General features: G+C 48.6%; 1 protein-coding gene and 1 pseudogene across 3 annotated transcripts in view; one reads left to right on the top strand and one right to left on the bottom strand.

The window, feature by feature from the left end:
• Positions 1 to 4861: 4861 nt before the first annotated feature.
• LOC107128872 (keratin, type I cytoskeletal 18 pseudogene) lies at positions 4862 to 8320 on the bottom strand (annotated as a pseudogene).
• Positions 8321 to 13253: 4933 nt separating this feature from the next.
• CAND2 (cullin associated and neddylation dissociated 2 (putative)) overlaps positions 13254 to 25894 on the top strand; it is a 38740-nt gene continuing 26099 nt past the window's right edge. For all 3 annotated transcript variants that reach the window (XM_045385719.3, XM_005547863.4, XM_074033016.1), the window contains exons 1-4: positions 13254 to 13362; positions 19993 to 20136; positions 23985 to 24139; positions 24877 to 25000. Coding sequence is in view for 2 of the 3 variants with exons in the window: in XM_005547863.4 (XP_005547920.3) it covers positions 13295 to 13362; positions 19993 to 20136; positions 23985 to 24139; positions 24877 to 25000 (491 nt within the window). In the remaining variant the exon portion in view is untranslated. The remainder of the gene's footprint in view (positions 13363 to 19992; positions 20137 to 23984; positions 24140 to 24876; positions 25001 to 25894) is intronic.

The following is a 25894-nucleotide window of genomic DNA, read 5'->3' on the forward strand; positions in this document are numbered from 1 at the left end:
AATAAGCAGTGAGGGTAACTAGAGGCTGCTTTTGTGGCCATCTTGGTCCTAATTGGTTTGGGCTGCCTTCTTTGTAAATCCTGTTTAGATAAGGAGGGTTGTGAAAAGAAGTCCTGTTGATCTCCTACCTCATAAGTAGCTTTGGAAATGAATGGAATCTGCAAAACTAAAGACACAAGAAGATAAACACAAGCACTATCCTGTAGTCTGTGAAGTTGTTTCCCATGGGGTACAGGTTAGCCATTGTGATATCACTGTGTGTGTGTGTGTGTGTGTGTGTGTATGTGTATGTGTGTGTATATATATATATATTTTTGAAGAATTGGGTAAATGAGTGGCCAGGATTCTCGTTGTTGGAGTAGGAGTTATAGTGAAACAAGGGGAGGAAGCTAGAATTATCCATTGGATAATGGATTCACATTGGACACATCAGTATAAATTTGTGTTTAGCTTAATAGAGATACAAATAATTACATATAGAAATATACATAGATATGTGGATATGCATGGATTAGTATACCTACATCTATCTCCTTGTCTATCAGCTGAGAGAGTGTACAAGCAATGACACCCCAGTAGGAACAATTATATCTAGCAGCCAAAACTTGATTTCTAATACCATTCTCCAGTAAAAGGAACCAGGGATACTTGGAGAAATGGCTGATTTTCAGGAAATATGCAAGATGAGCCTGAAGCATCTTCTAATGCCAGTAAATAAGGAAGTGCTCAAACACACACACACTCACATGCACACATGAGATCAGGGTATGTCAAAGGAACACAGGAACCAACTGAAAGAGTTCCCAATGGCCAAAGCTGGAACAATTAAAAAAAAAAAAAAAAAAAAAGTAAAGTAGTATTGGATTAGAACTCAAAGTATAAAATATCCATAAGTCCATACTTATATAAATAGATGGTTAAATAAATAAATGTGGGAGAATAGATGAATATCTAGTGCAGAACAATTTCAAATTATTTATGTAGATAATCCTCCCTTAAGGAAGTGGAGCATAACACCCCACTCCTTAGATGTGGGCTGCACATAGTGACTTTCTTTTGAAAAGTAGAGTATGGAAAGAGAGGTGGGGGAAAGGAATAACTTTATAGTGAAGAAACCTGACAAACACTACCTCAAGCTAGGTGGTGAAGGTTAACATCAACAGTGATAATTCATGCTGATATTATGCACCCCAGAGATGTGATGAGAATGATGCTTTACCTCTGTGGTCTTCCTTGCAGGAGCTCATTACCCCAGTCTAATTATAATAAAAACATCAGACAAATCTCAGCTGAAGGTCATTCTGTAAAATACTTTAACAGTACTCCTCAAAACTGTCAGCATCATCAAGAACAGGGAGAGTCTGAGAAACTGTGATATGGTTTGGTTTTGTGTCCCCACCCGAATCTCATCTCGAATTGTAATTCCCATAATTCCCACGTGTCAAAGGTGGGACCAGGTGGAGGTAATTGGATCATGGGGGCGGTTTCGCTCATGCTATTCTCGTGATAGTGAGTGAGTTCTCATGAGATCTGATGGTTTTATAAGCGTCTGGCATTTCCCCTACTTGCACTCACTCCATCCTGCCCCTCTGTCAAGAAGGTGCCTGCTTCTCTTTGCCTTCTACCATGCTATATAAGTTTCTGAGGCCTTCCCAGCAATGCAGAACTGTGAGTCAACTAAACCTGTTTCCTTTATAAATTATTCAGTCTTGGGTATTTCTTCATAACAGTGTGAGAACAGTCTAATACAAACTATCATAACCAAGATGAGCCTAAGGAGACATGACAACTAAAGGTGGTATCCTGGAACCAAAAAAGAACTTTAGGTAGCCAGGCGCAGTTGTTCATGCCTATAATCCCAGCATTTTGGGAGGCTGAGGAGGGCGGATCACCTCAGGTCAGGAGTTAGAGACCAGCCTGGCCAACATGGCAAAACCCCATCTCTACTAAAAATACAAAAATTAGCCAGGCATGGTGGCGCATGCCTGTAGTCCCAGCTACTCAGGAGGCTGAGGCAGGAGAATCACTTGAACCCGGGAGGTAGAGGTTGCAGTGAGCCAAGACTGTGCCACTGCACTCCAGCCTGGGTGAGACTCCGTCTCAAAAACAAAAACAAAAAAACCCCAAAAAACAAACAAAAAAGGACATTAGGTAAAAACCAAGGCAACCTGAAAGAAATATAGTCTTTTAGTTAATAATAATGTATCAACAGTGGTTCATTAATTGTGACAAATATACCATGTCAATGTAAAATTGTTAATAATATGGGGAACTGGATGTGGAGATATAGGAATCTTTCTATTGTGTTCACAATTTTTCCATAATTCTAAAACTGTTCTAAAATTAAAAGATTATTTTAAGAAATGTGAGGAACAAAGAACTAAAAACTGGATAGAAAAATGGGAGAAAGATATTAATAGATAATTCACAAAAAGATATAAAAAGGGCCTCCATACATTTGAAAAAAATCACACTCATAATTAGAGAAATGCAAATTAAAACAACACTGAGATACCATTTCTCACCCATAAGATTGACAAAGACTAAAATGCATGACAACACATGCATTTGCATAACACATAGGCTGTGGGGAAACAGACATTTTCCCACATTGCTGGTGAGAATGCAAACTGGTGCAGCCCTTGTGGAGGAGAATTTGGCAGTAGCTAAGAAAGCTACAAACGCATTTACCTTTTGACTCAGTAATCCCTCCCCTTGGAATCTACCTGAAGATAAAAAACATGAGGCCGGGTGCGGTGGGTCACACCTGTAATCCCAGCACTTTGGGAGGCTGAGGCAGGAGAATTGCTTGGGAGGTCAAGTGTGCAGTGAGCTATCATCACGCCACTGCACTCCAGCCTGGGTGACAAAATGAGACCCTGTCTCAGAAGAAAAGAAAGAAAATGCATATTTATAAGGCTATTCGTTGCAGCATTATTTATAATTACAAAATATTGGAAAAAAACTTAAATGTCCATAGATAGAAGAGTGGTTGAATAAACTATGACATCTCCAGCAATGGAGTACCATATAGCTGAAAAAATGGATGAGATCTCTATGAGTTGATATGGGGTGATTTCCATATATACAGTTAAGGGGGAAAGAAAGCAAAGTGCAAAAAAGTATCCATGGCATGCTACTGGTCGTGTAAGAAAGAAGAGGTTATAGGAAAATACACATTTCTGCTCATTTGTGCAAAAGAAATCTAGAAAAGGTAAACCAGAAATTAAAGAGTTTGGCTACCTACAGGGGGTATGTTGAATGGGGTGACAAGAAGGAAGGTATGGAAGCGACACTTTATTGAGTATACCTTTTTGGTTAGCCTTGACTCCAGGAACAATAGTAATGTTTCACATACTCCCTAGATAAAGAAACAATTAAAACCAACCAGGGGTGGGCGCAGTGGCTGAAGCCTGTAATCCCAGCACTTTGGGAGGCCGAGACGGGCGGATCATGAGGTCAGGAGATCGAGACCATCCTGGCTAACACGTCTCTACTAAAAAATACAAAAAACTAGCCTGGCGAGGTGGCGGGCGCCTGTAGTCCCAGCTACTCAGGAGGCTGAAGCAGGAGAATGGCATAAACCCGGGAGGCGGAGCTTGCAATGAGCTGAGATCCGGCCACTGCACTCCAGCCTGGGCGACAGAGCGAAACTCCGTCTCAAAAACAAAACAAAACAAAACAAAAAAAACAAAAAAAAAAACCAACCAGAACGTTGGGGAAACCCAAGCTGGAATACAAACACTAGCAAATCAACCTAACTTTATTCCAAATGAATAACAGACCATACCAAAGGGACGGAAAAGACCTAACTTAAGTTTAACTGTGGAATATATAATTTGAATGGGATTCTGTAAGGCTACAGACAAAAAGAACTGCATATAAATACTGTACTCTAGTTAGCAAATTTGTTTTTCACTGGGGTATGGGTTAGCAATTCTGCAAGTAGTGTATATGTATACTAGGATTGAACAAATAAGTAAATATAGCTAATGAGAACAAGATTTATTACTGTAAAAAAAAAAATAGTTACAAATGGCTGGGCACAGTGGCTCATGCCTGTAATCCCAGCACTTTGGGAGGCTGAGGTGGGTGGATCACCTGAGGTCAGGAGTTCAAGACCAGCCTGGCCAATATGGTGAAACCCTGCCTCTACTAAAAATACAAAAATTAGCCGGGCGTGGTGGTGTGTGCCTGTAATCCCAACTCTGGGGGGCTGAGGCAGGAGGATCGCTTGAACTTGGGAGGCGGAGCTTGCAATGAGCTGAGATCATGCCACTGTACTCCAGCTTGGGCAACAGAGCAAGACTCCATCTCAAAAGGAAAAAAAAAGTTACAAACAAGAAAAGATAGAGGGATAGAATGAACCCTTTAGTGTTGGGTTGAAATCAGATATCTCAGTATGAACTTGTGGGTTTTTTTATAGATAGAGATGTATGTGTGTGAGAGTTAGTGTACACATACATATTTTATAGCTTTGTCCTCTGAGAGGACCTAGAAGAAATGACATCTCAGTAGCAATGAGCATAGCCAGAACCCAGATATTGGTTTCTAAGTACCACTTTCCAATAAAAGGAACCAGTGCTCCTTAGAAAAGGGGATGGTGATTATAGGGTTAGAACAGGGAAAATATAAGATAAGCCTAGAATATCTTTTGTTATAAAAATAAATAAATAAAAGAAAGAAAGGAAATGCTCCAAAAAGAATAGGGGCTTGTCAAAGGAACATAGGAGCCAACTTGAAGGAGCTCTCAATGGGCAAACCAAGAGCAATTTGAGGAACAAAATAAATAGTAATGTTATTGGATTGTAACCCAAAATACAGAATGAATATACAGGAGACCACATGTTTATTTGTTGATTTTTAATTTATTATTATTATTTTACCTCTGAACTTTTTATTGGCCTCCTGCTCCCCAAAGGGTACCCTGCTTCTGCTGGCTTAATGTTTCAGAATTTTGGCATCGTTGGTCTCAGACACCACTTTGCCATCAACTATCTGGCGGGTGGTGGTTTTCTGGATGGTTTGCATGGAGTTGCCGCTGTCCAGGGCATCAAGATTGAAGTCCTCACCATCTTCCAGCAGGCAGCAGTAGGTGGCAAACTCAGCCTCCAGCTTGACCTTGATGTTCAGCAGGGCCTCGTACTCCTGGGTCTGGCTGTCCCTCTGCCCGAGTCAGTGCCAGCTCTGACTCCAGGTGCAGCAAGATCCCATTGAGCTGCTCTATCTGCAGGGTGTAGCGGGCCTCCACCTCCCTCAGGCTGTTCTCCAAGCTGGGCTTTAGATTTCTCATGGAGTCCAGCTCAATCTCCAAGGACTGGACTGTATGTCTCAGCTCTGTGAGCATCATCTCAGCAGCTCCAACCTCGGCAGACTACATGGTGACCACTGTGGTGCTCTCCTCAATCTGCTGAGACCAGTACTTGTCCAGCTCCTCTAGGTTCTTCTGAGACAGCTTGTCATATTGGGCTTGGATATCTGCCATGATCTTGGTGAGGTCCTGAGATTTGGGGGCATCTACCTCCACGGTCAGCCCAGAGCTGGCAATCTGGGCTTGTAGGCCTTTTACTTCCACCTCGTGGTTCTTCTTCATGAAGAGCAGCTCCTCCTTGAGAGCCACGATCTCTGTCTCCAGCTGCAGCTGAGTGACATTGGTGTCATCAGTGACTTTGCAGAGCCCATGGATGTTGTTCTCCACAGACTGGCACATGGCCAGCTCTGTCTCATACTTGACTCTAAAGTCATCAGCAGCAAGACGGGCATTGTCGATCTGCAGAACGATGCGGGCATTGTCCACAGTATTTGCGAAGATCTGAGCCCTCAGGTCCTCGATGGTCTTGAAGTAGTGGCTCCAAGTCTCTGACCTGAGGTCCCTTCTTCTCCAGGTGCTCCCAGATTTTGCTTTCCAGCCTCTGGTTCTCGGTCTCCAGGCTCTGTCTAGGTAGGAGGCCAGGTGGTTGTTCAGGCTTTGCATGGTCTCCTTCTTTTTCTGGATGCCTCCCATTCCTGCCAGACCCCCAGCCAAACCCGCGGCCAGGTCCCCGGACCCTATGCTGCCCTGGAAGCTGGTGGAGCGGGACACAGAGATCCAGGAACCAGAGCCCCCAGCACCTGCATAGACGCTGACCATGCTGCTGACCAGCTGGGCGCCATAGCTGGGCACCTGGACAGAGCCCAGGGACCGGTAGTTGGTGGAGAAGGTGGAGCGATTGCTGAAGCTCATGCTGTCAGGGGAGGAGGGCGAGAGGACAGGACTCAGCTTTGCCGACTACCTATTCTTATTTTTTAATAGAGATGGGGTTTTGTCATGTTGCCCAGGCTGGTCTTGAACTCTTGAGCTCAAGTAATCCTCCTGCCTCGACCTCCCAAAGTGCTGGGACTACAGGCATGAGCCACTGTGCCTGGCCAGAGACCACAGATTTAAATAAATAATTGAAAAATAAATAAATGGGGGAGAAATGACCATATCTTCCTTCCAGAAGAGTTTTAATTAATAAATGTAGAAGGAGACTGGATGCAATGGTGCACTCTTATAATCCCAGCACTTTGGGAGGCTGAGATGGGAGGATCACTTGAGCTCAGGAGTTTGAGACCAGCTTGGGCAACAGAGTGAAACCCTATCTCTACAAAAAATTAGCCAGGCATGGTGGCACAAGCCAGTAGTCCCAGCTACTTAGGAAGCTGAGGTGGGAGGATCACTTAAGTCCACGAGGTCGAGACTACAGTGAACTGAGATCGCATTACTGCACTCTAGCCTGGGTAACACAGCAAGACCCTGTCTCAAAAAAAGAGAAACAGGGAAATAGAAAAATCACCATTAAACAGTAATATTCATAAAAGAAAGATCCACCAATGGATGCTAAAATTAGTAGGTGGAATTTTGAGGAGAAATAGGATATTTTGGTCATCTCAAAAAATCTCCTCCAAGATATTTATTCGGTGCAATTTCTTAAGTTAATAAAATTTAAATGCAAATTTACAAAAAGTATAAAATTATTAATTACAAAGAGAAACATAGCAACTTTATAGTAGAGAAACTCAACCCAGACACAGTTTAGCTAAGTGATCAAGATTAACACCAGCAGTGAGAAGACTTAGTGACATCACAAAGCCCCTGCTCCGATGCACTGAAGAAAGCATAACACTGCTTGTGCTGTATCCTAGCCAAAAAATGCGTAACTTCAACCTAATCACGAGAAAAGCCTTAGACAAACCCAAACTGAGGGACATTCTGTAAAATAGCCAACCAGTTCTTTTAAAAAGTATCAAGGTCATTAAAAACAAGAGAAGGTGGAGAAAAAGTCACAGATTGGAAGATACTGAAGAGACCTGGAAACTAAATATAACGAGTAACACTGAATTGGATCCTTCTATAGGAATAGGACATTGACGGAAAAATTGGTGAAAACAATTTTTTTTTTTTTTTGGAGGCAGAGTCTCGCTCTATCCCCCAGGCTGGAGTGCAGTGGCACGATTTTGGCTCACTGCAATCTCCGCCTCCCAGGTTCAAGTGATTCTCCTGCCTCAGCCTCCTGAGTAGCTGGGATTACAGGCGCCTGCCACCATGCCCAGCTAATTTTTATATTTTTAGTAGAGACGTGGTTTCGTCATATTGGTCAGGCTGGTCTTAAACTCCTGACCTCAGGTGATCCGCCTGCCTCAGCCTCCCAAAGTGCCGGGATTACAGGCATGAGTCACCACACCCAGCCCACACCTGGCTGATTTTTTAAAAATATTTTTGTAGTGATGGGGTCTCAGTGTGTTGTCCAGGCTGGTCTTGAACTCTTGGGCTCAAGCAACCCTCCCATCTAGCCTCCCAAAGTGCTGGGATTACAGGGATGCACCACTGCGCCTTGTTTGTTTTTGAACTTCACACAAATGGAACCACATATAGTATGCACTCCTGCATCTGGCTTCTTTTGGCCGATACAATATCTTTGAGATTCATTCATGTCATTGCACATGGCAGTAGTTCATTAATTTTCATTGCTATATAATCCATTTTATGAACTACCACAGTTTGTTTATTCATTCACCTGTTGATGAACACTTGGGTTGTTTTCCAATTTTTGGCTATTCAGAAGAAGGCTTGTCTGAATTTTTTTTTTTTTTTTTTTTGAGATGGGAGTCTCACTCTTGTCACCCAGGCTGGAGTGCCATGGCAGGATGTTGGCTCACTGCGACCTCCACCTCCGGGGTTCAAGAGATTCTCCTGCTTCAGCCTCTGGAGAAGCTGGGATTACAGGTGCCTGCCACTACGCCTGGCTAAGTTTTGTGGTTTTAGTACAGATGAGGTTTCACCATGTTGGCCAAGCTGGTCTCAAACTCCTAACCTCAGGTGATCCACCCACATTGGCCTCCCAAAGTGCTGGGATTACTGGTGTGAGCCACCGTGCCTGGCCTGAACATTCTATTGATGAACACATATACATTCATATATCTTGAATATATGCCTCAGAGTGAAAGTGCTTATCTGAATACATCAAGGTAGACACATGCTTAGCTTTTGTAAATATGGACAAACAGTTTGTATCAATGTAGTTTTACCCATTTAAAGCTCCCACTACCATCATATAAGAGAGTTCTGGGGCCAGGTGTGGTAGTGCACTCCTGTAATCCCAGCACTTTGGGAAGCTGAGGTGGGTGGATTGCTTGAGCTCAGGAGTTTGAGACCAGCCTGGGCAACATGGCAAAACCTGTCCTTACAAAAAATACAAAAATTAGCCAGGTGTGGTGGCTCACACCTGTAGTTCCAGCCACTTGTGGGGCTTGAATAGGAGGATCGGTTGAACCTCGGAGGTCAAGGCTGCAGTGATCTGAGATCGCATCACTGCACTTCAGCCTGGGTGGAGTGAGACCCTGTCTCAAAACAAAACAAAACAAAAAATGAAAGAGTTCTGTTTGTCCTGCATCCTTGATAACCTTGTACACTTTTATTTATTTATTTTTTTGAAACGGAGTCTCGCTCTGTCACCCAGTCTGGAGTGCAGTGGTGGGATCGTGGCTCACTGCAAGCTCCGCCTCCTGGGTTCAGGCCATTCTGCCTCAGCCTCCCGAGTAGCTGGGACTACAGGCACCTGCAACCATGCCCGGCTAATTTTTTTTTTTTTTTGTATTTTAGTAGAGATGGGGTTTCACTGTGTTAGCCAGGATAGTCTCGATCTCCTGACCTCGTGATCCACCCTCCTCAGCCTCCCAAAGTGCTGGGATTACAGGCATGAGCCACCGTGCCCGGCCTGTACACTTTTATTGCTTTAAATACTTCCTCTGTGTGGAGACCTTCCCCCGTCTATATCTCCAACCAGGAATTCTCCCCTGATGCAACTAATGCATTCAATTGTCAACATGGCATTTTCCTTGGATGTCTAGTAGGTAATTTCAAGTTAACAGATTGCAGTTTTCAAGTCCTCCTTCCCATCAAAAGGTTTCTTGTCTTGACTTCCTCATCCCCATAAAAAGCACCACCATCTACTCAGCTGCTCCAACTAAAAACTCGTAATTCCTCCCTTTTCCTTACCCATAAAAATATATGACTTATAAAAACATATGCACTGACTCATAAAATTATTACAAAAGTATTATGAAATAGGAAAAGACCTATTAAACTATGTACTTATTTCATTTTCTTTTCTTTTTTCTTTTTTTTTGCTCAGTTTTTTGTCTGGTTCTTTTGCCCAGGCTGAAGTGCAATGGCATGATCTTGGCTCACTGCAATCTCCACCTCCCAGCAATTCTCCTGCCTCGGCCTCCTGAGTAACTGGGATTACAGGTACATGCCACCACACCTGGCTAATTTTGTATTTTTAGTAGCGATGGGGTTTCACCATGTTATCCAGGCTGGTCCCAAACTCCTGACCTCAAGTGATCCACCCACCTCAGCCTCCCAAAGTGCTGGTATTACAGGCTAGAGCTACCAAGCCCAGCCTATTTCCCTCCTTTTTATTGAGGCAACAGTTACATATAGCAAAGTACAGCTTGATTAATTTTTACAAATATATACCTGTAATCATCACCCCATTCAACAGTGTGGATTCAATTAGCCAGGTGTGGTGGTGTGTGCCTGTAGTCCCAGCTATTCAGGTAGCTGAGGCAGGAGGATGGCTTGAGCCCGGGAGGTGGAGGCTGCAGTGAGCGGTGATCATGCCACTGCACTCTAGCCTGGGCAACAGAGTGATACCCTGTGTCAAAAAAAAAAAAAAGTGAATTCAATCCTCAAATGAAACTGCTGTATTCTATTTCCACGACATAACCTGAATCTTCCCATCTTCACCACCATTCCCCCAATGCAAACCAACCTCATTCTTTTTTTTTTGTTTTTCTTTGAGATGGAGTTTCGCTCTGTCCCCCAGGCTGGAGTGCAGTGGTGAGGGATCTTGGCTCACTGCAAGCTCTGCCTCCCGGGTTCACGGCATTCTCCTGCCTCAGCCTTCTGAGCAGCTGGGACTACAGGCACACACCATCACGCCTGGCCAGGTTGGTCTTGAACTCCTGACCTCAGGTGATCTTCCCGCCTCGGCCTCCCCAAGTGCTGGGATTACAGGCATGAGCCACCACGCCTGGCCCAAACCACCCTGATTCTTGATTGTGTGGACTGTTCAGCACCAAAGAGATCTTTCTAAAAAACCAGGCCGGGTGCAGTGGCTCATGCCTGTAATCCCAATACTTTGGGAGGCCTGAGGTCAGGAGTTCAAGACCAGCCTCCTGGCCAACATGGTGAAACCGCGTCTCTACTAAAAATACAAAATTCTGCCGGATGTGGTGGCGTATGCCTGTAGTCCCAGCTACTCGGGAGGCTGAGGCAGGAGAATTGCTTGAACCCAGAAGGCAGAGGTTGCAGTGAGCTGAGATCACACCACTGACTGCACTCCAGCCTGGGCGACAGAGCGATACTCTGTCTCAAAAACAACAACAACAACAACAAAAACTGATCAAGTTACCTTCTTGCTTTATGCCCTCCAGTGCCTCTTTAGTGCTCCCACATAAAATATGAACTCCTTGCCTTGGCCTGAAAGGTTTCAAGTAATCTGGCCCCTGTCTGCCTCTCTGTCCTCATTTCCTCAGTTGAAGACTGATCTCATTCCATTCCAGCCATATCCTGCCCTTCCTTCCTCCCTCCCTCCCTCTCTCCCTTTTATTTATTTATTTTTTTGAGGCGGAGTCTCGCTCTGTCGCCCAGGCTGTAGTGCAGTGGTGTGATCTCAGTTCACTTCAAGTTCCGCCTGGGTTCACGCCATTCTCCTGCCTCAGCTTCCCGAGTAGCTGGGACTACAGGCGCCCGCCACCACGCCTGGCTAATTTTTTTTTTTTTTTTTTTTTTTTTTTGTATTTTTAGTAGAGACGGATTTTCACCATCTTGGCCAGGATGGTCTCCATCTCGTGACCTTATGATCCGCCCGCCTTGGCCTCCCAAAGTGCTGGGATTACAGGCATGAGCCACCGCGCCCAGACCCTCCCTTCCTTTTTTTTGAAACAGAGTCTACTTTGTCACCCAGGTTGGAGTACAGTGGTGCGATCACGGCTTACTGCAACCTCTGCCTCCCAGGCTCAAGTGATTCTTCTACCTCAGTCCCCCAAGTAGCTGGGACTACAGGCATGTGCCACCACGCCTGGCTGATTTTTGCATTTTTTTGTAGAAACAGGGTTTCACCATGTTGCCCAGGCTGGTCTTGAACTCCTGAGCTCAAGCGATCCACCCACCTCAACCTCCCAAAATGCTGGGATTACAGGCATGAGCCAATGCGCCCAGTCAGCCACAGCCTTATCTTTTTCTTTCTTCCTTTTTTTTTCTGAGATGGATTCTGTCGGCCAGGTCAGAGTGCAGTGGCGCAATCTTGGCTCACTGCAAGCTCCGCCTCCCGGGTTCAGGCCATTCTCCTGCCTCAGCCTCCAGAGTAGCTGGGACTACAGGTGCCCGGCACCACGCCCGGTTAATTTTTGTATTTTTAGTAGAGACGAGGTTTCACCTTGTTAGCCAGGATGGTCTCGATTTCCTCACCTCATGATCCACCCACCTTGGCCTCCCAAAGTGCTGGGATTACAGGCCTGAGCCCCCGCGCCCGGCCACCACCTTGGGACCTTTGCACCTGCTGCTCACTCTGTCTGGGAAGCTCTTCCCTCAAACCTTTGCCCAGCTGCTTCATCTGTTGAGGTTTTAGCCCAAATGTCTCCTCCTCAAAAAGTGCCCTCCCTGACCTTTGCTAAAGTTGCCCCTCCACGCTCCAGGAACTGTCTATTTTATTTTCTGAAGAGCTCTTATTTTCCTTATCTAATCACTTTCTTCCTTCATGCTTATTTCCTCCACTAAAGTGTAAAGTCCCCAGAGGGCAGGGGCCATTTGTGTCTAACACCCTGCCGCATTGCATCCCTATTGTATAGAACCTAGGCACCTCATAATAACAGGTGTTCAAGGGGGTGTCAATTTAATAAAGATTTATTTTATCCTTATTTTATCCTTATAGCCCAGAGAGGCTGTTTCATTATCCCAAGATCACACAGTCAGGAAGCAGCCTAGCAGAGATTTGAAGCCAGGCTTGTCTGGTTCTGAAGCACAGAATCTTTTTGTAAGGATTGTTGCCCAGGATATTAAGGGATCTGCAGTCAATCCTGACTCCATCCCAGATTCATTAGCTGTGTGACCCTCAGCAAATCCCTTTGCTTTTGGCCTCAGTTGCATTGCTAAAAAAAAATGAAGAAACTGACCCTGCCATCCTGAGGGTTGGGGATGGCAGGCAGGGAGCCTTGTGTGACTGAGTTCATTCCCCAGATGCTGTCTGGCTCAGGGGCGGGCAAGCATCGTGGGTGAGGGGATTGGGTGAGGGGTTCTTTGGTTGGCCTGACCAACTTTGGTTGATAGCTCCTGTTTCTTGAATGCCCACAGATGAGAAAGCTGAGGCTCAGAGAGGTAAAGTAACTTGGCCAAGGCTACACAGCAGAAGAGGCAGAACTGGGATTCGAACCTGAGACTCTCTGATATCATATCCATGCCGCAAGACAGAGCTGGCACTTAGGGGAATAACAACGAGGTGGTGGCCGGGTAGTGAGCTCCCCGTCTCTGGGGGTGTGCAAGCCGGCGCTGCACTGTTAGCTGGGCAGGGGCTGGGGCCGGGGCCAAGACCACCGAGTCAGGCCCAGGCCCGCCCGCCTCCCGCAGCCGCCATGGCCAAGGCGTGAGCACGGGGCGGGGCGGGAGCTGCTATTTCTGTCTGGTGAGCGCAGCCCGCGCAGCTGGCGAGGGAGGGGGCGCCCGCGCCGCCATATTCCCTCCCGCCGGCCAGCCCCGCGGCGCGCAGCCACCATGAGCACCGCCGCCTTCCACATCTCCAGCCTCCTGGAGAAGATGACGTCCAGCGACAAGGACTTCAGGTGCACCCCACCTCCGGCCCCCCGCCTCTCCTTCCCCTGTAAAGCCGGGGGCCTTCTTCCCCTCCCGAAGTGCCAGCCCATCCCCCATGACCATGCAGCCCCCTGCCTCTTCTGTCTTCTCCCTGCATTAAGCTGCGCCCCCTCCCCACAGACCCACTCCTGCCTCGTGGTCCCCACTGAAGCTCCGGCCGTTCTACCCTAGTGGCGGTCCTGCCCCTCTGCGACTCCAGTCCCTGCTTCGTCTCCCACCGTGCAGGCTTCAGCCCGGCCTCTCATCCCCCATCAGAGCCCCAGCTCCGCCCCTCTGCACCCTGCCTCGGCCTCTCCTCCCTCTGTATGGCCCCCTTCTTCCCCCGCAACTGATGCCCCAGCGCCCCCATCCCCCGCCACCTTCAGCAAGTCCACAGTGAAGCCCTCCGCCTCTCCCTGGGGACCCCATCACCTCTCTCTCCTCCGCATTGAAACCGGACCCTTCCTGGGACCGCTATCCCCTGCTGACTTTCTCACTGGCACCCTCAGTGATGTCCGCTTCTCAACATCACCCGGACCCCTCCCTCCCACTCTCCCTCCCGCCCTGGGGATTGTTCAGACCCAGCCTAAAGGAGGGGGCTGGGCTGAGTCTGGCTTTCCAGTCACAGGTAGGTGATGGTTGGGGTGGGACCTTCTAGGTTTTGTGTGCCACTCCGCTTCCCCAGTCCCTTTTTCCTTTTTTCCCCCTCTCACAGTATCACAGAACTACAGGAATAGAGCTGAAAAGAACGGTGGAAACATCTGGTCCAATGAGTTTGCACCTGCATTCTCCGGGGAAACAGGCCCAGGGAAGAAAAGGGATTGGCCCGTGGTCTCATGGCCAGTTCTGGCCCCTCCAGCTGAAAGAAGACCTTGGAGACTCAGTGAACACTTTTTCACTTTGTCCCCATTTTACAGATAGGGAAACTGAGTCTCAGGCATGAAGGGTGTAGGTTCAGTCACAAAGCCAGGAAGTGGGAGACTTAGTCCAAATCCAGGCCAGTCTAATACAGAGGCCAAGATCTTAGTGAGGCCCTCTGATTCCAGCCCCCTGACAGGTTAGGAGACTGAGACCTGCTCTGGTAGTCTGACTCCTACTCTTCTCCTGCAGCCCATTCCTCAGTACCCCTCAAGAGTCCCCCACATGAATAGAGCCTGGGATCCAAGGTCTTGGCTTCAGATCCCAGCTGCCATCACTCACTGGCTGTGTGACCAAGGACAAGTAACTTAACCCCCATGAGTTTCCTGTGCTTCTGTTTCTATAAAATGGGGGTAACAGAACCCATCTCTGAGGATTGGGGTAACGACGAAAAAGATAGTACATGTGAAATGCTCAGGTTCGTGGCAGGCACTGGGTCGGTGCTTAATAAATGGACACTGCTATGATTCTGTGCACATTCAAAATCTGTCACGCCCTGTCCCCTCTCTAAACCTTCACTAGGGGGATTCTTTGCTCTCCCTTGACCTCCTCCCTTCATCTGACAGCTCCTGTAATTCTTTGGGATGCCTCTTGACTCCAGGCAGGATTAGGCACCTCTCCTGAGCTCCCACCATGCCTCCCCTCATGTTTCTGCTAGATCACTTCAGCCCTGGGAGACCCTGAGCTCCTGGGCCACCCGGACTATGCACTTTCTCTTAGTGCCCCAGCAACTGTGCTGGGTACACAGTAGGTGCTTAGTGAATGTTCGCTGGGTCCCAGGCTCCCTACTGTGCACTCCACATGTAATCTCAGTCCACCCATGGGTGGTAGTGATTGTTCTTCCTGTTTTCCAGAGGCTTGGAGGAGTGCAGTGACTTGCCCAAGGTCACATAGCTGGCTAGTGGCCTAGGGGATTTGTGCTACTGTCTCTCAGGCCTCAGGTCCAGTCTCTGGGAGAGGGAGTTGGCCCTGCCAGCTAGAGCCCGAGAAGTCCTTTCAGCCTGTCTCTGCCAGTGGCCTGGAGAACACTTAAAACCACCCCAAGCATGTGAGAATGGTATCTATTTTTAAAGTTCGAATACCAGGGTGCTGGGTCCTGCAGACCAGCTGTTCAGGCGCCCGTGTGGCCAAGGGTTTCGGCTGAGTTGCCTCTAGGGTTTCTCTGTAATGAAACTGAGACTATGTCCTCTGGTTCCTGGAGGGGGGCAGTGACTGCAAATGAGGGTCCCAGGTTGGGTGGAGGAGACCTTTGATTCCTGTTCTTCCTGGGCCCTGGCTTTATGGGCAGGAGGTGCCCCTTTACCACAGAGGCTCCAACAGTCAAAACGAGTACACTTGGGGGTCTTGTTCTTGAAAACACAGTAGTAGTGATTGAGAAGCCAGGAGACGTGTGTGGTGGGCTGGTTTTCCGCCCAGTTTGCTGTTACCTTAGGCAGTTTGTGCAGCCTCCCTGAGCCTAGTTTTCTTACTACCTCATGCTAAGAGCTGGTTGTCCTATTGAAACCTCCCAAGGATACTATGAGGTAGGGCAAAGAAAAGTTCTCATATATATAGAAAATATGAGGCCCAGAGAAAAGGAGGTAGTTGCCCAATGTCACCTGGTTGATAGATGGCAAGACCAGTATACTCACTTAAAGCCAAACTTTGGTGCTCAAGCTCTTATCCACCAAATTATATACCTTTCCTTCCCTCTCCCATCCCTGCACACATAACACATGTAAAATATGGCTTCCTTTCTCTGAGAGCCAGTGTCTGCAGGAACCAGGGGTGTCTGAAATGCTGAAGCATACTTCAGAAGAGTTGGTTTCTGAGTTCGGGCTATTTGGCTGTAAATTCTGTTAAGGGCTAGCTCTCTCACTACCTCTCCTCCTGCCCTCACCCTCCCCGACAAAGCCCCCTGCAGACCTGTTCTTTGTTGAGCCTGGAGTCCCAGAGATAAACCTGATGGGCCTCTGCCCTCAGTGAGTGTACAGTCCAATGGAGAAGATGCTCTGGTGGCCAGACTTGTATTGCAGTGTGAGAAGTGCTATAAAGGAGGGGTGCAGAGTGCTCTGAAAGGATCCTGTCAGAACATTGTGTTTAGGGGCTGTGAATGCAGGGGTAGGGCAGGGTGGTCAGTCATCCCTGAGCTGGGACATTTGAGCTGGGGTCTTGATGGGTGAATAGGAGCTCAACAGGTGGAGAAGAGGAGCGGGGGCAGGAGGCCTATCTTGGGCAAAGAGGCACATCACCTGGGTTGCCAGGCTGAGCTGGGCCCCCATGGACTGCAGCAGAAACACAACTTGGAGACCCTGCATGCTATCTCAGAATGTCCCCTCAGCTGAGCAGACGTAGGCATGCATGTGCCCACCTCAGGCCTTGGCCTGGCTCAAATCCAAACCTCCTCCTTCACTTTACCTTTGCCCAGAGGTGGGCACAGTCAGTCCTACCATCCTGCCCGTGCTGCCAGCCCAGCCTCCTCCTGTCTCCTAGCAACTGGTGGCTAATCTACCTGTTAAAAATAAATAGGACATCGACCAGTCCACCCCTGGTAACAGGGCACTGTGGGCTGCGGTGACATCCAGGAGCAGGTCTGAGTCTGCACAGATGAGAGCCAGAATCCCAGCTGTGATAGTTTTTGCCACAGGAGGCTGGGGTCAGGGCTCTTGGTTGATTTGCTCAACCATGCTGGAAAGCAGGGCCAGTGTGGGGCAGCGGAGTGGCCCAGCAGGGCCAGCAAAAGCTGGAGGCTCTCTCCAAGGCAGCCTCGTGGTATCTCCTCGCTGCTCTGTCCTGTTTTCTTCTGAGACTCCGCTCACGTGCCTGCAGGAGCCAGTCAGTGGGTGAAGTGGGCCTAGTGGGGACCAGGTAAACTGGGGAGAGGGCAACCACAACCTGACTCTAGTCAGGTATTGTCACCAGTGATTGTAGGCCCCATTGTACAGAAATACTGTGTTTTCAAGATAATCTGGAAGTCAGGTTTTTTTTTTTTTTTTTTTTTTGAATCTCACTCTATCACCCAGGCTGGAGTGCTATGGCACGATCTTGGCTCACTGCAATCTCTGCCTCCCAGGTTTGAGTGATTCTTCTGCCTCAGCCTCCCAAGTAGCTGGGACTACAGGCATGCACCACCACACCTGGCTAATTTTCATATTTTTAGTAGAGATGGGGTTTCCCCATGTTGGCCAGGCTGGTCTCAAATTCCTGACCTTGAGTGATCCGCTGACCTTGGCCTCCCAAAGTGCTGGGATTACAGGCATGAGCTGCTGCACCTAGCCTGGAAGTCAGCATTTTATTTTATTTTATTTTATTTTATTTTGAGACAGAGTCTCGCACTGTCACCCAGGCTGGGGTGCAGTGGTGCGATCTCAGCTCACTGCAACCTTTGCCTCCCAGGTTCAAGTGATTCATCTGCCTCAGCCTTCCCAGTAGCTAGGATTACAGGTGCTCACCGCCGTGCTCGGCTGATTTTTGTATTTTTAATAGAGACAGGGTTTCACGATATTGGCCAGGCTGGTCTAGAACTTTTGACCTCAGGTGATCCACCCGCCTCAGCCTCCTAAACTGTTGGGATTACAGGCGTGAGCCACTATGCCAGGCCAAAGTCAGTATTTTTATGTCAACTCTCCCAATGTTCAAATGTTGACAAGTAATTTAAATTTTTGAAAACGCATTTGCAAGCTGGACATAGCTGAGGGCTACTAGTTTCAGACCTCTGCTCCTACCCTCTTAGTTTTGGCAGGAATGGTGCCTAATAATGGCCCCAGCCTCAACTTTCCATGGCTTCCAGCTTAGACTCCCACTGCAGTTTCAAATGCCTGGGACGGCATCAGGATTTGTGGGGCCTGACACCAAAAGCCTGATTTTTCTGGGTGGGTAGCCCTTGCCTCTGATGCCTACCCTAGGTCAGTGAGCCAGTCAGCTATTGGTGCTGGTCTCCAAAATATGCCCATGCCCATCAGCATGGTATAGGGCAGTGGTTTTCAAACGGTGGTCCCTGACCCTCAGCATCATCCATGAATTTGTTAGAAATGCGGATTCCTGGGCCCCAACTCAGACCTGCTGATTCAGAGACTCTGGGAATGGGGCCTAGTATTGTTTAACAAGCCCTGCTGGTGATTCTGATGCTGGCTATAGCTGGAGATCCACTGCTCTAAGGGCAGGGACCGAGCCAGTTCTCTGAGATGGGAGTGGACAGGGCTCGCCTTCCTCCATCTGTTTGGTAGGCCTCTAGCTCTGACTTTGACACAAGGTGTCTGTTCAACCTTCTGGCATCCCTTGGCTGGGCACGGTGGCTCACGCCTGTAATCCCAGCACTTTGGGAGGCCAAGGCGGGTGGATCACGATGTCAGGAGATCAAGATCATCCTGGCTAACATGGTGAAATCCCATCTCTACTAAAAATACAAAAAATTAGCCGGGTGTGGTGGCGGGTACCAGTAGTTCCAGCTACTCAGGAGGCTGAGGCAGGAGAAAGGCGTAAACCCAGGAGACAGAGCTTGCAGTGAGCCGAGATTGCGCCACTGCACTCTAGCCTGGGCGACAGAGCAAGACTCCATCTCAAAAAACAAAACAAAACAACCTTCTGGCATCCCTTTGTCAGCTGTTGTGGGATGTGGATGATGTCATTATAATAATGGCAGTGCCATTTACTGAGCGCTCACCATGTGCACTTAAAACCCTATGAGGGGCTGGGCGCGGTGGCTCAAGCCTGTAATCCCAGCACTTTGGGAGGCCGAGACGGGCGGATCATGAGGTCAGGAGATCGAGACCATCCTGGCTGACACGGTGAAACCCCGTCTCTACTAAAAAAAATACAAAAAACTAGCCGGGCGAGGTGGCGGGCGCCTGTAGTCCCAGATACTCGGGAGGCTGAGGCAGGAGAATGGCGTGAACCCGGGATGTGGAGCTTGCAGTGAGCCGAGGTCTGGCCACTGCACTCCAGCCTGGGCGGCAGAGCTAGACTCCGTCTCAAAAAAAAAAAAAAAAAAAAAAAAAAAAAAAAAAAAATAAAACCCTATGAGGCAGATACTAGTCTCATCCCCGTTTTCAGACAGGTAAGCTAAGGCTTGGAGAGGTGAAATGACTTGCCCAAGTTCACACTGCATAAATGGTCGGGAGCCACCGACCCTGAAGCATTATGCATTTAGCCAGCATGCTGGGCCATTCCTAGTCTGCCATCATGTGGCAGTTGGTGTCACACATGTGGGTCTCCTTGTAGCCCAACCATACCCACTGCCCAAATAATCCACTGTCATGTGGCACTTAACGACAGGGAGACATTCTGAGAAGTGCATCATTAGGCAATTTTGTCCTTGTGTGAACCTCATAGAGTGTGCTTACACAGCCTAGATGGTAGAGCCTACTACACCTCCAGGCTATATGGTGCAGCCTGTTGCTCCCAGGCTACGCACCTGTATTGAGTACTGTAGGCAGCTGTAACAGAGTGGTATCTGTGTGTCTAAACATAGAAAAGGTACAGTAAAAATAAGGTAGAAAAGATGAAAATGGCATGCCTATATAGGGCAGCCTCACTATAATCTTACAGGACAACCATTGTATATGTTGCCTCTCATTTACCAAAACATCATCATGTGACACAGGAGTGCATTTGACCTCGAATCTTTGTATTAAGGTCTACTTCTAGGGGAACCCTGAGGTACTGCCCAAATCCACCAGGGCCCAGGAGCTGCTCAGCAATCCTCCTCTGCCCTCCCTGCACAGGTTCATGGCCACCAGCGACCTGATGTCGGAGTTGCAGAAGGACTCCATTCAGCTGGACGAGGACAGCGAGCGCAAGGTGGTGAAGATGCTGCTCCGGCTCCTGGAGGACAAGAACGGTGAGGTGCAGAACCTGGCTGTTAAGTGGTGAGTGTCAGCCTTGGTGGAGCAGGAGAAGGGGCCCTACCTGGTGTGGGAGCATTCTGGGGACCCCTGTCCCTTTGGGGTACAGCCTTGCAGAGGGGACCTGCTGAGCAGCTCTTGTTGAATGGTACCTTAGTCTTGAGTTTCCCCAGAAGATGCTGAGACAAGGATTCAAATCTAAGTTTATTTGGGAGGTGATCCCAGGAAACATGGTGGAGGAGTAGGGAAGTGAGGCAGGAGAGGGAAGAGGACCAATCAAGGGTACGGTACAAAGCAAGTGACCACAGTGGGCCCGATGAGCTTAACCCCATGGGGACCTCTGGGACACAGTATAGGGCATGCCTCTTGGACTTTTCCCACTTAAAGGGTGAGGGAGCTGGGGTATTAGTCCACCAGCTCCCTGGTAGTCATTGGTTAAGGGCTGCTTCTGGGGTAGGACAGAGGGTTGTCCACTTTCTGCCACCTTTAGCCAGAGAAAGCCCTCAGACAGATGTAAATGCTGGGAAGATCAAGCTGATACACATCAAGGTGGTAAAGGCTTAAAGGCTGGGCACGGTGGCTCATGCCTGTAATCCCAGCACTTTGAGAGGCCAAGGTGGGTGGATCACCTGAGGTCAGGAGTTCGAGACCAGCCTGACCAACCTGGTGAAACCCTGTCTCTACTAAATAATAATTTTTTAAAAAATTTGCTGGGCATAGTGGCACATGCCTGTAATCCCAGCTACTTGGGAGGCTGAGTAAGGAGAATCGCTTGAACTCAGGAGGCAGATATTGCAGTGAGCCGAGATTGTGTCATTGTACTCCAGCCTGGGCAACAAGAGCAAAAACTCCATCTCAAAAATAAAAAACAAGAAAGGCTTAGGGCACATGGGATTGGGAGAGGTCCTAAAAGCCCCAGCCTTAGATCACTGTGAGGCTGTGATCCTGAGACGTTGGCAAGTTAACTCCAGAGTAGAAAAAAACAAGACAAGGGTATGTGCAGAGCACGTGGGGATGCTTGGGTGGTAGAGTCATTCTCACACCCACACCTGAGAAACACTCGTGTAGGGCAGAGGTTGTCAACCTTGACTGCAGGTTAGCATCACCTGAGTAATTTTAAATAGAATGCCAGGGATCAAGGATCAACAGGGTGAGAGAATTGGGCACTGTCTTTCAAACCACTGTCTGGGAGCTGGGTCCAGGCATTCTTCCGGGGCATGTTAAAGAATTGCCCTGGTGGAGCAGGGGCCCTACCTGGTGTGGGAGCATTCTGGGGACCCCTGTCCCTTTGGGGTACAGCCTCGCAGAGGGGACCTGCTGAGCAGCTCTTGTTGAATGGTACCTTAGTCTTGAGTTTCCCCAGAAGAAGATGTTAAAGAATTGCAACATGATCCCAAGAGCAGAGGGAATTCGGTAAAGGGTTTTCTGTAGGAAGGTGACATGGACAAGTTTATGAGTTGGGAGTGTCTTTCTGGTCATGGAGTAGACTTAGGATGGAGTGTGGTTTCCCACCAGCAGAACCAATACCTTTTTATAACAAATCGTTTGTAATACTGTTTTCCTATTAGGAAATGAAATTCGTACATTATAAAACCTACGTCTACACATAATGCCCTAACCTTAACCATAAAGGCAAACTAGAAGGAATGTAGCTTATAGTAAAGTAGTATGTGTTTCCGTGTATGCGTGCTGGGGCACTGTGATGGTAGAAGTGATGAAGTCACGAGAAGCCTGTACCTGCATGTAAACTCATCATGAGTACTCATCATGAGTACAGATACCAGATATAGACAGGGGGTGTTGGGACTCAGGTTTCAGAATTGGAGGCATTGCTCTTAGTGGCAAGATTTTCTTTTTTCTTTTTTTTTTTTTTTTTTGAGACAGAGTCGCACTTTGTCACTCAGGCTGGAGTACAGTGGTGCAATCTCAGCTTATTGTGACCTTCTCCTCCCAGGTTCAAGCAATTCCCATGTCTCAGCCTCCTGAGTAGCTGGCATTACAGGCACACACTACCACGCCTGGCTAATTTTTGTATTTTTAGTAGATGCGGGGTTTCGCCATGTTGGCTAGGCTGGTCTTGAACTCCTGACCTCAAGTGATCTGCCTGCCTTGGCCTCCCAAAGTGCTGGGATTACAGGCGTGAGCCACCACGCCCAGCCAGGATTTTCTAAAGTGAGTGACCATCTCCCAATAAAGTTTCCCAGAAAACAAAGTACACTTTTCCTTCTATTTACCTGAAAATTGCATTCTTGGAAAATCTAGAATGCGGTATATTAAAACAATGTAAAAATATTTTGTGTCTCTGTATAAACTGAAATGTTAGACTCAGATAATTACAGAAAGGCCTTTTGCCTATACAAATGCCCATTGGGATGTTAGAATTTCTTGCGGGGCATGGACAATGCTTTGTTTTGCATTGTTGTCTTTCTGCGGTTCCTGCTCCCCACCCGCTTAAAGGCCAGAAGTACTAACTCTATAGTTATGATGACCAAGGACACCCATAAATTGCCAAGGCGGTATTACTTCTAGTGGGAACCAGTGCTATAGGAGGTAGGATGGAGGATTTCATCATTATGTAGATAGAGGAGCTGTGGAGAAGGAAGCTGAGAGAGCCAAGGTTTGAAAACCATGGTGCGCATGCCTGTAGTCCCAGCTATTCTGGAGGCTGAGGCAAGAGGATCACTTGAGGCCAGCAGTTCAAGACCAGCCTGGGCAACATAGCAAGACACTAAAAAAAGAAATTAGCCAAGCGTGGTGGCTTGAATATGTAATCTCATCTATGTAGGAGGATTGCTTGAGCCCAGGAGTTCGAGGCTGCCATGGGCTATGATCATGCCACTGTATTCCACCCTGGGCAACAGAGCAAGACCTCATCTCAAAAAAAAAAAAAAAATCAAGAAAAAAGAAAACCATTGTCCACTGCAGTCACCTGAAGCCCTTGTTGAAACTCTATATTCCCTGCCCAGGGATTCATATTCAGGGGATGGAGCAGGGAGGGAGCTGGGGCAGAGGATGAGACCATAGCACCCTGGAATCTGCATTCTGATGCAACCAATGTCTGAGAACTACTCAGGTAGGGCAGAGGTTGTCAGCCTCGACTGCATGTTAGAATCACCTGGGGAATTTTAAATGCCCTCCCGCCTCCAGGTCACACGTGAAACCAATTAACTCAGACTCTCTGAGGGCAGTGCCCAGGTAGGCATTTTTCAGAGGCCCAGGTGATGGCAACTAAGGCTGAGAACCCAGGCATCTAGTGCAGCTGTTTTTACACTTTCCTGTGCATTAGAATCACCTGGGGACCTTGTGGCGCTACAGATCCTGGCTCAATAGATCTAGGGTAGGGTAGGGCCTGAGATTCCACATCCTGAACAAGCTTCCGAGTGGTGTTGCCGATGCTAACCCACCACCAAACTTTGAGAAGCAAGCCTCTAAGGTAGAGGTTCTCCAAGTGTGCTCCCTGGACCACCTACACTATCACCCTCAACTGGGAGCTTGCTAGAAATGCACGCTGTTAGGCCCCACCGAGATAGCCCTCCTGACTCTGAAACTCTGGGGGTGGGGCCCAGCAATCTGTTTTAACAAGCCCTCCAGGGGATTCAGATGCACGCTCAAGTTTGAGCACCCTTGTTCTGGGGCACTATTTGGCCATTTCCTGAGACGTAAAACAAGAAGAAACGTAGGTTTGGGATGTGCCAGGAACAATTTTGGCATAGCCAGAGAGTACCTCTTTCTGGCCAAACAGGGGCTCCCCTGGTGATCTGAGGCCTTTTCCTCAGCACATGTGGTCCCAGGAGCATGAAGGGACATAAAGGGGCAGCCTGACTCAGGCTGAACCTTGGGACCTTGGACTCACCTTCCCACTCCCTGCTCAGCCTGGGTCCTCTGGTGGGCAAAGTGAAGGAGTACCAGGTGGAGACCATCGTGGACACCCTGTGCGCCAACATGCGGTCAGACAAGGAGCAGCTGCGAGACATCGCCGGCATTGGCCTCAAGACCGTCCTCTCGGAGCTCCCCCCTGCAGCCACAGGTACCCAGGTCCCCAGGACTAGGTACTGTTAGTATTTGTCCTAGTTAATGGTAAAAAACAAAAAAACACTGAGGCACAGAGAGTTGAAGAGACATACCTGAGGTCACTCAGCTAGTAAGCAGGGCAGAGAATTCAGGCCCAGCTCCATTTAAGTTCATGCTTCTCTGTCAGTTAGAAATGCTTTTAGCTCAAGTGATGAAATCTAACCAACGACAGTTTAAAGAAATCAGGGGTGGTTTTTCCTCACATGGCAATCCTGGAGGAATCAGCCACTCCATTTCGGTAGCAATTCATTTAGTGGCTCAATATTGACAGGGTTCAGGTCTTGCCCCATGTCCCCTCCCTTTATAGGGAAAGCACACGTTTTCCCAGAAGCCCCCATACGACTTCCACTGATATCTCACTGGCAAGAGCTGGAACACCCAGCCACTCCCAGCAGCAAGGGAGGCAGGAAAGGAAGTGTTTAACTTTCCCTGCCTCCCTAGAGGAATGGGGAAAGGAAGAAGGGCTTGGGTGTGTGAGTGCCACCCAGCAGCTCGGCCATTGGCTCTGCAGCTCCCCTAGCTGTCTCCTTTACTTTGGCCAGACTCTGGGTCAAACCTGGGACCTCTGGAGCCCTGGCAAGATTCCCTGGGATGTGGGCTCAGGAACACAGCCAGAGCAGAGGCAGACCAGTGGTAAAGGCTGCCTTTCCCCCAGGCCAGGGCCTCACTGTGCCCACCTTGTGCCCTGTGCAGGCTCCGGGCTGGCCACCAACGTGTGCCGGAAGATCACGGGCCAGCTCACCAGTGCCATTGCCCAGCAGGAGGATGTGGCTGTGCAGCTGGAAGCCCTGGACATCCTCTCTGACATGCTGAGCAGGTGTGGGAGGCCACCCTGGGTATTGAGGAAGAATGGGTAAAAGGGGACAGGAAGGGACTCAAATCACAGCTAGCACCTACTGCACACCAAGCCCTGTGCTCGGGGCTCCTTAATCATCCCAGCAGCCTCGTAAAGGAGAACTCAATTGTCACATGTTTACAGGCTCTGAGAGGTGATGTGGTCACACGGTCAGTAAAACCTCCCACGACTTGAATACCTGCTCTAACCAGAAAAATGTCAGGCGCTGGCCTAATGTTCGGAACATGGGGTTAGATCAGTCTTGGTTGTTCCTAGGGAGGAGTTCACAGACATGTATAAAACTGTGAATGGAGTAAGCACAACAGTTAAGGATAAGAACAGGGCTGACAGGAGCTCAGAGGAGCCCCCAGCCCAGCTGGGAACGAGGAGCCTTCTAAAAGAGCGTGCTGCTAGAGTTGAGCCTTCGAGGAGGGGCAGGACTTAGCTGAGTTTGGGCAGGTATAAGGAGGATGCTGGAGGGGAGACTGCCCCCAGTCCGGAAGGCAGAGATGGGGGAAGACTTGGGGTCCCAGAGTCTGCCAGGGGTCGTGGGGCAGGCTGTAATGTGGAGAGGTGGGTATGGAGAGATGAGGTGGAGGGCTGGCCAGGAGCCATGGGGTGGGGTGAGTATTTGTGTGTTCCACTCTGATCTTTCTCTCTGCAGTGGAGAGTAGATGGGAGGGGATTGAACAGGCTGGGGACTGGTTAAAAGGCTACTATAGGGAAAGCAATTCGGGTTGTATTCAGGAGGTAGACTCCACAGGACTTGGAGTGGGCAAGAGAGGCGGGGACTGGAGGCTGACCCCTAGGGTTCTGCCTTTAGTAACTGGCGGGGGCAGACAGAGGTGCTGTGATGGGGTGCACTCTGGGAGCCAG

This window comes from Macaca fascicularis, chromosome 2, assembly GCF_037993035.2.
Source record: "Macaca fascicularis isolate 582-1 chromosome 2, T2T-MFA8v1.1".
Classification (NCBI taxonomy): domain Eukaryota; kingdom Metazoa; phylum Chordata; class Mammalia; order Primates; family Cercopithecidae; genus Macaca; species Macaca fascicularis.